The sequence below is a fragment of the Diachasma alloeum genome, unplaced genomic scaffold (genome assembly GCF_001412515.2).
Source record: "Diachasma alloeum isolate Michigan unplaced genomic scaffold, Dall2.0 Dall_scaffold_00270, whole genome shotgun sequence".
NCBI classification, from domain to species: domain Eukaryota; kingdom Metazoa; phylum Arthropoda; class Insecta; order Hymenoptera; family Braconidae; genus Diachasma; species Diachasma alloeum.
In genome coordinates, this window is record NW_021680409.1 from 940,616 (window position 1) to 953,393 (window position 12,778).

At 39.5% G+C, this 12,778-nt stretch overlaps 1 protein-coding gene across 1 annotated transcript; it reads left to right on the plus strand.

Annotated features, from left to right (window-relative positions):
- Nucleotides 1-5,409: 5,409 nt before the first annotated feature.
- LOC107037799 (transcription termination factor 2) lies at nt 5,410-12,039 on the plus strand. Its single transcript, XM_015256553.2, has 4 exons — nt 5,410-5,833; nt 6,505-6,689; nt 7,979-8,755; nt 9,543-12,039. Exons 1-4 carry the CDS (start codon nt 5,721-5,723, stop codon nt 11,726-11,728), a joined length of 3,261 nt encoding a protein of 1,086 aa, XP_015112039.1. The 5' UTR covers nt 5,410-5,720; the 3' UTR covers nt 11,729-12,039.
- The last annotated feature ends 739 nt before the right edge of the window (nt 12,040-12,778 follow it).

The window sequence follows — 12,778 nt, forward strand, 5'->3', positions numbered from 1 at the left end:
AACGATCAGTAATTCAAGAAAAGTTGAGATTTGCTCAACCCCTGACGATTCACGAGAAACTCATCAATGAGATGGACAGAACACTTGCTCGTGAAGATAAAAATTATCAATTCGTACATTCCCTCAGTGTACTACAAAAGGCTAAATCCGAAAAACTTTCTGAGAATGACCGCCACCACAATGATGTGTTCGACATTATTCTGAGTATATCTGATACACCGGGAAATCATCAGTATATTCGAGAATTTGTCGCACCATTCAAAATTTCTTTGGGATGTGCAGAGCAAGTAGCATTTTTGAAACGCCACTCGGGTTTAAAATTATATTTTGATGCCACGGGATCAGTAGTGAGAAAACCATTTCCTAAGTCAAAACGCGTTTACTACTATTCAGGTGTTGTCAATGTAGGTGGAAAGATCTTGCCACTTCTCGAGTACATTACAAACGACCATACCACTCCTTCGATTAGGGATTTTTGCAGACTCATTAGGAATTACTGGGAAGAAAAAAAGGTAGCATGGCCTCCTTTCGACTCATTTGTCACGGACTGGTCCTGGGCGAGCATAAATGCACTGATGGGGGCTTGGAACGACCTTACGGTGGTGGAATACTTGGAACTTGTGTTCAATGAAATCCAGAACAACATCCCTTTATCATCTTACATCATGCGGCATTTTTTATGCTATGCCCATGTGATGAAGATGATTTCGCGATGGTTACATGGTAAGAGAATTAATGAGAAAAACATCCCGTTGTATTTGGAGGGTATAGCCTTGATCGCTCATAGCAATAATTTCAATTCAATGACCGTACACGTCGAGTCTCTTCTCACTATATTGGAATCCCCTCTCGAAAATGATCGTGTGACAAAAGCTTTCGAAGATCTCGCAGAAGCAGCTGGACCCCTCTCTTCACAGATTGAGGAGATGTTAAATATTGTTAAGCGCGAAACTGAGGAGTATTCACGGAATGCTAACGGTACGATGTACGGAAAAAGTCCATTTTATCAATATTTCGACAGGGTTCGAAGCAGAGTCAGGGAGAAAATTGAAAATCATCAACAAAATGGATTAAAAAATAAATATTCCCTGGAATTCTCCGAGTATCTGATGAAAGAACTTCTCCCATATGTCCCACTCTGGTCGACCCTATCATCTTCACAAAGAAATCACGTGGTAAATGCATCTGCTGAAAATCATTTTCGCATAACAAAACTGGAAAAGAATGGACCCATGAAAGCTTCTAGATTTATCACGAAATCTCACGACCACGTGTTAGCTATTTACCGTGAGTTGGACCTCCCACCCCCGAAAGCCCAGTATAAACGTCCTGTCAAGAGAGTCAATGAGCCCGATAATGAGGATGCGCAGGAATTTTGGATCCGAGGACCTTCTCAGCATAAAAGAAGAAGCAATTATGAACAAGGTACGAAATTCAAGACTGTGGCAGAGGAGCAGATCCGAAGGGTTTTGGAATATAACAATAATAATACGATCACGAATCCTCAGTATTATTATTATCCGAACCCACCACGAACCTTCTTCGTAGCTTCAATAAGATCAGATCAGGATGCTGTGCCAAACATGAAGATATTATCAGACGACTACATTACCGTGTTCGATAAGAGGTGGATAATGAACACTGTAATCGATTGTTGGGCAGCAGTGTTGATGAGAGACTCAGAGAGGAATGGCATAGCCTACATATCATGTGAATTGAGTCAATATTTAGTCACAGGGCAAAGAGCAAATGGGGAACCATTGCCCTCAAATTTTTACACTCGTTTTCGTGATTCATGGACCGGAAAGTCAGGCCTTCTTCTTCCCAACAACGTTGGAAACGTTCATTGGGTTTTGATGTATGTCGACATTCAGAACTCTATTGTTTATTTAATTGATCCAGCGAGAACGAGACTGAATGACTGGTGCAGAAAGAGATGTCAGACGTTTATTGCTAGTTATAAGAAGGTAAAAACACTTTGAGTTAGAGAAGGATGAGGAAAAATGCAACAGTGTAAAAAATCATTATTCGACGCAATTCAAGCAACTTTTTTTCCGGTTTTCCATATTTTAATAGAACAGGGTGGGGCGAAATGAAACCGACGAGAAAACTAATATTACAATCTAAACTATTACTAAAGTCTTCGATCCAATTTTTGCAGATTTTTTCATTTTTTTTTGAGGTAATGCACAAACACCTTTAACACAATTATGTCGAATAGGCATTTTGTCTGTTCCATTTTGCCTGACAGTCCTTCATGAACGTACGAAGAACGAGAAAAAGTTGCTTGAATTCGCTCGAATAGTTTTTTACACTGTTCGACTTTGCCCTACTCTCCTCCATCAGTAATTATCTTTGAAAATTCACTTACTATATATTCATTATGTACTTCAAGGTTTTTCCTACGTCGTTGATTTATTGGTCCACTAAAGTTCCACCACATCAAAAGCAGAAAGATAGTTATAATTGTGGCGTTTTTGTCATCCATTATATAGAAGAGATTCTCGTTGGACATCTTTCTAACATGCATCCACTCGATCCAGACGCGAAACGCACAACAATAAGACAGGGTATACTGCTGAAATCTGAAGATGTTAGTGGACTGTGCTTATACTGTGGAAGAGATGAGACGATGACAATAAATGAAACCTGGGTTCAGTGCCACAAATGCAACAGGTGGGCTGAATATTCTTGTCTCAATCATTATGGAATAGAAGAAGAGGTCTTGAGTAGAGATGAATACACGTTCACCTGTGCTGTCTGCGCTAAATGGTTCTCAGTGAGTCATAAATAATGGTTAGCGCATAAGTTTCTACATGATGGCTCATGGCTCCCATAGCCCCTAGTCACATGAAAATTAAGGTAAGAATTATTAATAGATTTTTTTACTCAGAAGATATTATGCTTTTGCTGAGAGAAATCCAATATTGAAATGATTTATTCTACAAATTTTCATGTTGCGCATATAGAAACTGTGGAAAAAAATCATCACACTATGTTTTCCTTCTAATCACATATTTTATTTATTCTCCATTGATGATTAATCATCTTCTGTAATTTAATTCTCGGTTGTTAATGTCCCTCTGAAAAAACATTGCACATCTCACAAACTAAACATTTATAAGAAAAAAACCGAAATGTCACCAAAAGCTTATGAAAATCTCTAAATGTGACTTTTTTTATTTTTCAAATCGAGCTATTCAAACGTAAGTTAGACCTTGACAAACATTTATCCTTTGACAGCGGATTAAACTTTGGGATTTAGAAGGGGGGAAAAAAGGAAAAATATCACCATTAGATTGGGGCAAATTCTAAGGGTGACATTTTTTTTTTTTTAATCAATTCCGAAGCTAGATATCCACTGTTAATTGCTTTCAAAAGTTAATATTTCATTAAACTTACCCTTGAAATTATATTTTTATATAATTGGCATCTATCACCACTAAATCTCTTCCCATAAAAAAAAACAAAATTTGAAATTTTTTAATTCCTCGATTTTTCACTGAGATATCCGCTGTTAAAGAGGATTTTCAGCAAACTTCAGGGTCATGTTAAAAGACCTTAAACATTCAGATTCATTCACGTGAGGATATCCCAGTATTGTTTACAATTTGGTACAGACCATTCTATAGATTCCGCCACTTCCAATCATCAAATTTGTCAATTAAATTGCGCGAGGAAAAATTGAAATAAGTTATGAATATTCAGTGTCATTCACATTACAGTTTGCACAGAATTATTATTTTGTTCATTCGAGGGTGGAACGTCACAAGAGTCACTAGGGAATGATCAAATTTCCCGAGGGTCAAACTCTACGAAAGCCACAAGGGAACGATCAAATTTCACGGAAGTGAAGCGTCACGAGGGTTAATAGGACATGGTCAAATTTCACAGTAGTGAAACGTCACAAGGGCCATAGGGAGACAATTAAATTTCACGAGTCAACCGACACGAGGGTCACATGGGGATAGTCAAATTTTACGACAGTCATAAGGGGATGGTTAAATTTCACGAAAGTGAAACGTCACGAGTCAAAAGGAGATGGTCAAATTTCACAGTAGTGAAACGTCACAAGGGCCATAGGGAGACAATTAAATTTCACGAGTCAACCGACACGAGGGTCACATGGGGATAGTCAAATTTTACGACAGTCATAAGGGGATGGTTAAATTTCACGAAAGTGAAACGTCACGAGTCAAAAGGAGATGGTCAAATTTCACAGTAGTGAAACGTCACAAGGGCCATAGGGAGACAATTAAATTTCACGAGTCAACCGACACGAGGGTCACATGGGGATAGTCAAATTTTACGACAGTCATAAGGGGATGGTTAAATTTCACGAAAGTGAAACGTCACGAGTCAAAAGGAGATGGTCAAATTTCACGAGAGTCAAATAGCACAAGAGTCACAAGGGGATGGTCAAACTTCATATGAGTCAAACGTCACGAGGGTCTCACGGGGATGGTTAAATTTCACAGGATGGAAATGGCACGAGGATCACAAAGAGACGATCAAATTCCACGAGTGACCCGACACAAGGGTCACAAGAAGATGGTCGAATTGTCCCCTTGTGTTAGTTAACTGCCGTGACATTTGACCCACCCGTTGTGACCCTCGTGAAAATTCGACCCTCGTGGAATTTGACCATCCCCTTATGACCCTTGTGAAATTTGGACCATCTCGTGAAATTTGACTATCCCCTTGTGACCCTCGTGCTGTTTGACCCCCGTGAAATTTGATCGTCCCCTTGTCTCACTCGTCACGTTTGACCTTTGTGAAACTTGTCTCTATGTGACCCTTGTGACTTTTGACACTTGTGAAATTTGATCATCCCCTTGTGACCCTCGTGCTGTTTGACCCCCGTGAAATTTGATCGTCCCCTTGTCTCACTCGTCACGTTTGACCTTTGTGAAACTTGTCTCTATGTGACCCTTGTGACTTTTGACACTTGTGAAATTTGATCATCCCCTTGTGACCCCCGTGACCTTTGACTTTCGTGAAATTTAGCCATTCCCTTATGACCCTCGTGAAATTTGACCATCCCCTTGTGACCCTCGTGCTGTTTGACCCCCGTGAAATTTGATCGTCCCCTTGTCTCACTCGTCACGTTTGACCCTTGTGAAACTTGATCATACCCTTGTGACTTTTGATCCTTGTGCAATTTGATCGTCTCAATGTGACCCTTGTGACTTTTGACACTCGTGAAATTTGATCATCCCCTTGTGACCCTCGTGACGTTTGGCCCTCTTGAAATTTGACCATTCCCTTGTGATCCTTTTGTCCCTTTTGATATTTTGACCCCGATGAATCATCTTATTCTTGTGACCTCCGTGGTTTTTAAATCCGTTATGAATATTTTTTACATTAATTTTTTCTTTTCATTGCTTGTCCGTGAGAAAATATCGATCCCAACCCAGAAATATCGATACACCCAATATCGCGACGCGGAAATATCGATACAAAATATCGAATATCGGAACAAAAATATCGATATAAGTGAGTATCGATACTGGATCCGGAAACTATTTGAATTTCCGTTGTCAGTTGTGGTTGGTTGTGGTCAGTTGGGACCGTTGGGACTGACTAGTGAGAGCAACAACATTTCTTGGGACAGGGAAAAATTAGAACTGTTGCGAATTTTGAGGGATGCTGCAGGGGATTGAGGCTTTTGGCATTATTCAGCGGTGGTTTTTGAGGAGTTGGTGAAAATCTTTGGTGAAATGGAAGATTCGTTTTTTGTGGAGGACACTGATGATGAGGACACATTGTCCACCCAGCGGGTCTGGCAGGAGACGAAGGCGAGCCACATTATTCCAGACTCTGATGATGAGTTGTGAGCGAGTTTTTTTTATTTATATTCATTTATTTCTGCATGTTTTCTTTGAACATCTCGAAAATGGCTGAGGGGATTTTCACGGGTTTCTTCTCACTTTCAAGGGGTTTTTACAGGCTTTAATATGGCATTTGATGTATTGTGTCTCGTTTGTTTCGGAGATATTGGGATTTCCAATCCACTCAGATTTTTCCTACTTGTATTTGAAGCTTTAAGGGATTGAGGGGCATATTGGGGGCTTCTTGGAGAGGAGAGTCTTAGGAAAAATTGCTTTTTGGTGTTCCTTGGTGATATCAAGACTTATGAGGACTCTCTAACAATTGAAATTTTGATATTCGAAAGGAAAAAATTTACATGCAGATGGTTTTTTTCCGAAAATCTCGAAAATTAGTGGATTTAGAGGAAAAAGTCAAAAAATATTTTTGATAGAGAATTCAATTCTTTATAAATAATTTTTTTTTTATATTTTGCTCTCAACTCAATGGTTTTCAGGATAATTGACGAAGCATGCAACGAATAAATTCTAGAAAAGGAAAAACTCAATAAATTCCTCTAGCTTGTTTTTTCAGGAGAAATATTGACGCGAGGTTGTGTTTTGGGTCTTTTGACCTTCAAGGCAGCCTTTTGTATTGAAGGCTCACTAGTAATTTCATTTTATGGTTTGTTTGCAGTCTTAACGACGATAGTGACAATGAGGTCCCTGAAGGGCGAATGACTCCATCGATACAAAAAGCCATTCGCCGGAGTATTTTCAATATCACCCACCAAATGACTGATTCTGATGAAGAGGAGGTTGAAGAAGAGGACGAGGAAGAGGCAGGAACAGATGAGGATGAACACAAGTCGCTTGAGAGATGTAAGAATCATCATCATTGAGTCAAATTCATTAATTCGTGAATTCAAGAGGAAATTTACAAAATAAAATTAATCAATTCCACTTGAAGAAATTTAATATAATTTTTCTTAGACTCACATATATTTATGAAATATTGGCCCCTCAAGTACGGCGTCCATGATTATTAAAAATTCATTATCTTTCGTACTATTATAGATATCGAATTTTCTAAAAAATTTCCCATGAAAGAGATAAAATTATCAACGCAATGCGACTCGATTTTTCTTTTCAACTTATTTTTAATTGGTAAATTAAAAATGATGATAAAATTAATGAATTTAAGGTCTGGGCGGATTATCTTTCAAATGTGATCCTGGTTGTTTTTTTTATTTTGATAATCTGAAATGATCTCCAATTGCTATTCAGTTTTACATAGCCCTGGTGTCTCCAAAAATTATGATTGTACGATCAAATAAACTTTCAAAAAAACTGAATATTTTCAAAGAACGTTTTTGGATAATATTGGGAAATAAACCCAATAGGGAAGAAATTTGCCAATTAATAATTTGATGTATCTAATGGCTGTTAGGTCGTCATTTGTCACAGTAGTCAATGGCTGTCAGATCGTTAGTTCCCACGATAAATTATCCATTCACTATTTCCTCTCTTTCAGACTTATTTCTTAATCTTTATTGAAAACACCCTTTGAAAATGTTCAGTTTTTTTTCTATTTTTTTTTATTGTGCAATTATAATTTTTAGGGACTCCGGCGTGATGTAAAATCCAATGGAAATTATAATATATTTTGCATTATTATGAAGATGGAAAAACAATTGAGATAACGTTCGAAAGATATTCCACCCGGGCCTTCAAATTCTTTTTATAAAAAATTCAGAATTTTTTATCGAACATACATTACATTCATTCCTTTGGTGTATGGCGTAAACGAGATTTCGATTCAGTGAATTACTAATTTGTTATTAACAAATTTCCGATAACCGCCGATCTTGGCAACCGTTTGTACTATTGAACTGATTGGTCTCGAAGATTACAGAAAAATCTGCCTGAAGGAATTCCGTGATTGAACAACTTTTTCGTGAAAGCACAAGATTATCATTAAATTTTAGTTCATAATTTTCTGATCATCAATAGAAGTTACCGCGTATTGAACAAACAAATTGGAGTTGACAGGAGGTCGCTTAGGACATACGGCGGGATATAGACGACGTACTTGAAGGATTAAATTTAGAATCTTACTTTAATCATTCCAAAATTACCAAACAATTTACAAGAAAATGTTTTCATTCTAGCCCGTGAACTCAACACATCTGACTCTGAAGACGAAGAATTTATTCCAACCCAAAAAAAACGACTAAATCGCATTGTAGACTCCAGTGACAATGATTCCCCCATAAAATCCCGCCACGAAGTGTCTCACAGAAGCCACCAGAAGTCCTCAGACTTCAGGACCAGCCACCTGGACAGCTCGTACGAGGACCAAGAGAGATCCCATGAGAAATCCGACAGAAGGTCCGCTAGCCTAATCACCTCGATCGAAGATTTAACTTCAAAGGAGCATGAAGAGGACCCAGACAGTGGTCGAAGCTCGAACCCCAAGGACACTACCACCCTGGGGCTCCGCAAGACTTCACGCACCTCCAGGAGTCTGAAAAAAACCCCTCGTCACTCCACACACTCTCGTGTCTCAGACTCCTTTATCATCGAGAACTCCAGCAGTGATGAGGAGGCTTCAATATCAAAATCAAAACCAAAAAAGCTTGAGGTTCGTCCTCAATACATCATCTCGTCTGATGAGGGGAGTAATTCAGTCCGCGCCAAGGAAATCATCTCTATCGACTCGGATACTCCCTCAGACTCTGACGTCCAGAGGGAGGAGCAGAACCGTTCCACTGGAGAGGCTGCAGCTTTATCATATGCTCAACAGGAACTAGGACTCAAAAATGTGGACCCTCTGATGGCTCAACGTCGAGCATTGCTGGCAATTGAGCTACAGAAGAAGGAACTGGAGTTGGCGAAGATGATGACCTTCATTGATTCTGGAAAGGTTGAATTGCTTCCTGATAAAGGTGAGTTTTTTCACATTCTTCAAAATTTATTATCTTAGTTTGTTCATCCAGCAAAAGTTGCTTTACAAAACTAATTGGGAATCGATTGAGATCATTATTGCAAAGCATTGTCTTGTGCGTCTCGAATCCTGTGATTGATTTTTCATTTGAATTTTATATTTTTTAGATTGTTGTCATTTATGAACAGTGGACTTTTTTTTTATTTCATTATTTGAAAACAGTAAAGCGTGTTCGTCTTTTCAACATTTTAAGCTAAATATCGGAGCCTTCTTTTAAGCCTCATTTTGCCCTGGATGTCGAAAATTTTGCAATAATTTTATTCATTACTTAGAATATCTTTTTCTTACACAATTCAGTTGATAAATTTAATGATTAGAAATATCTAATTACTCATTTCACAATTTAATCAAAAATATCTAAAGTTGTGATTCTGAATAATATATTCGAGCTCATGCAATTTTTTCTTAAAAAATTGATTTCTTAGAGTTTTGTAATAATTTTTCAATAATTGGTATTAATGGTCAATTCATATAATTTCTTGCGCTCAATTCTTTCGTGGGGACTTTAAAAAAAATGGATTTTTTTTATTGACAACAAATTTGATGATTGAAAATATCCAATTACCTAATCAAAGATATTGAATGTTTAGACTCAAAATGGAACAGTCGGTTTCATGCAATTTGTTCTCGAAAAATTCATCAATAAAAAATTCTGGCTATTTGTTTAATTAATTCCTCTCCACATAAAAATTGAGCTCCCCACGCATGACAAAATTCTCTACCTCCAGGTAAAAAATTCCTGGACAGAGCATCAGAGACGGAAGCCCAAGTGCACCACATCCGCAAGCAACTCGCAGAATGTCGTCTAGTAGAGGAAGAGTACCACACCTCCCCCAAAGTTACCACCCCCTCCTCCGTAGAGAACTACCCCTATACCCTCTCTCCGAGTCCCCTCCAGATCCCGAAGACCCACCGTCCCCAAGACCCCGAGTACATCCCGTCCGACTCGGACGAAGATGTGCCTCCAACTCCGAAACACTCTCACCTGCTGAATCGCCCCACAACAGCTCCGATCGGAGAGCTGGGAAGAAAGGCCTTAGAGACCTTCGAGCGAGAGCAAGCCCTCACTGTGGAGACCCTGAAGTCCTTCCACGGATCCCTAAACTCCCGTCCAGGAGAGGACGAGCAGGCAGAGGACCCCAGAGGGCTCAAAGTCCCCTTAATGGCTCACCAGAAACACGCCCTGGCCTGGATGGCATGGCGAGAGAACCAGAACCCTCCTGGGGGTGTTCTCGCAGACGACATGGGCTTGGGAAAGACCCTGACTATGATCTCCCTCGTCTTGAAAAGCATGGACTCAGAGGACAGTGGAGGAGAGTCAGAAGGTGAATGGAGGTCCAAGCAGAGGTCGTCGAAACCCACTGGAGGAACCCTTGTAGTCTGCCCTGCATCCTTGATAGGTCAGTGGGAGGAAGAGGTCAAGAGAAGGTGCAAGAAGGGTCTCCTCAACGTGGAGGTCTACCACGGGACCAAGAGGGAAAACATCCCTAAAAGACTCGCAAAGAACGACTTGGTGATAACTACTTACAACTTATTATCCAGAGAGCACAAGGTGAATGGAGTTCTCTTAAGGATTGGATGGAAACGAGTGATCCTGGATGAAGGCCACGTCATCAGGAACCATAAGAGTCAGGTCTGCGAGGCTGTCTGTGCTCTCGAGGCTAAGAACCGTTGGGTTTTGACAGGAACCCCCATCCATAATAAGGAGATGGATCTGTTCTCCGTTTTGAAGTTCCTTCAGTGCTCCCCCTTCAATGACATCAGGGTCTGGAAACGTTGGGTGGATAACAAGAATCAGGCTGGACACGATCGCTTGGCCACTGTTATGAAGACCCTGATGTTGAGGAGAACGAAGGAGGAGCTGATGAATTCTGGGGCTGTGGAGAACCTCCCTGACAAGATGTTTGAAATTATCTGGGTGGAGTTGGACCCTGAGGAGAGGGTGGTTTATGATAAGGTGATGCTGTATTCCAAGACAATTTTCGCTCAGTTTCTGCATCAGAGGGCAGAGAAGGAGCACATGTTCAGGATGGGGGCTGGGTATTACGACAGGCGTTTGGAGATGAGTAAGAACCCTTTTAATAAGGCACAACAGAGACTGCTGGCTCAACATGCAGATGTTAAATCACATCAGATTTTGACACTATTTTTGAGGCTGAGGCAAATCTGCTGTCATCCTTCTTTGATTAATGCTATGTTGGATCAGGAGGATATCGAGCAGACAGGGCTGGAGGACTTGGAGGCTGAGAGATTGGCACACAGAATGGGAAGTATGAGGATCAATGCCCTTGAAGGGGATGAGGATGTGCCGGATGGTCCTGCTGAGGTCGATGATAGGGTCTCTGAACATCTTCTCACTTCAGAAAATCCTGTTTTTGAGAGAGACAGGGAGAGCTCTAAACTGAGGGCTGTGTTGAATCTACTCCAGGAGATCCTGAAGAAGGATGAGAAGGTGATTATTGTCTCCCAGTGGACGAGTGTCCTGAATATTATTGCAGAGAATCTTACGAAGATCAAAAAGGCGACTTTCAAAAGTCTCACTGGGGAGGTTCAGGTGAAGGACAGGGGGGCTATTGTTGATAGCTTCAATTATGAGAAGGATCCCAGGGTTCTGCTGCTCTCGTTGACTGCTGGGGGTGTTGGATTAAATCTCGTTGGTGCTAATCATCTGATGCTGGTGGATATTCATTGGAATCCTCAACTCGAGAGTCAGGCTCAAGACAGGATTTATAGGTTCGGGCAGAAGAAGAATGTTTTTATTTATAAGTTTTTGTGCACTGATACTATTGAGGAGAAGATCAAGTCGATGCAGGATGATAAGTTGGAGTTGGCGAAGACTGTGCTGAGTGGAGGGGGCAAGGCCAAATCGGCGAAACTCACTATGGATGATCTCAGAACGATTTTCGGACTTTAGGAGTGATGATTGATATTTTTCACTTTTCTTTATTCTGTTTTTGTTTTGTTCTTTACCATTATCAATTTTCTCAGGGACGTACAATTTTGAAAATGTTTCTTTTATTGATTCATATTAATTAGAATAATTTTGATATCGATGATAATTCTGAATGGGAGAATGAAAGATGAAAGTGAATGCTTCAGGAATAGGAAAAGAAAAGAATAAATTTAGAATAATTATAAGCGTAAGAAATTGAATACGTCTTACTTCCTCAGAAGATATATATGTAACGAATCTGCATTTTTTACAATAAAAAATTGACGTTGAAATTGCCAGCGAATATACATCATATCCCGCTATAATCCGAAGGAGCAGACTTGCGGAAGTCCAGTTTTTGTCATAAAAAAGACTGTCCAAATTTCCCCACAAAGTGTTGACTTGAGTCAAAAAATTTCCTGTAAGTCGCCTAAGAGATACAATCAGGGATCGGCGTCAATTATTATTCCAGAAAGATTAAGAGAAGTTTTTCCCCGAAATAACCGAGTTCATTCGTTTATCATTGGAACTTAGAAAATAATAAATAATTGAGAATTTAAATTTTTCAAATAACTATTAGGTAAATAATTGGATATTTCCTAAAAAATATTAGAGACTATTTTTCCAACCCAAATATCGGGCAATATAATTGGCCCATTCGACATCACGTGGTACAAGTTACAGGGTTTTCAACTGATAATTTTTTGATAATTTTCTCTGGTAGTTGCTATATAAAAAACAAAACATCATGCAGTCGAATTAACCCCTCGTCAAACTGACAGATTGAATTCAATTGTGATAATCCAAGGATTTTTATTCGAAATGAGTGTTAATTATACAATTTTCGTTTCTCAATTGTGAGTTTCGTCTCGTCCAATTATATTGCCCGACATTTGGATTGGAAAAATAATCCCCCGAATACCACACGAGCTTCAAAATTAATCGGGCATTTTCCTCAAGGTTCCCTGCATACAAACGAACCTATCGGAAAATACCCGATAATTTTGAAGCTCTTGTGGTATTACAAGTGAT

Coding starts and splice junctions, on each gene's coding strand:
- LOC107037799 (XM_015256553.2), top strand. CDS start 5,721: ATGGAAGATTCGTTTTTTGTGGAGGACACTGATGATGAGGACACATTG. Junction 6,690..7,978: donor ACACAAGTCGCTTGAGAGAT/GTAAGAATCATC, acceptor TTTTCATTCTAG/CCCGTGAACTCAACACATCT. Junction 8,756..9,542: donor TGAATTGCTTCCTGATAAAG/GTGAGTTTTTTC, acceptor CTCTACCTCCAG/GTAAAAAATTCCTGGACAGA.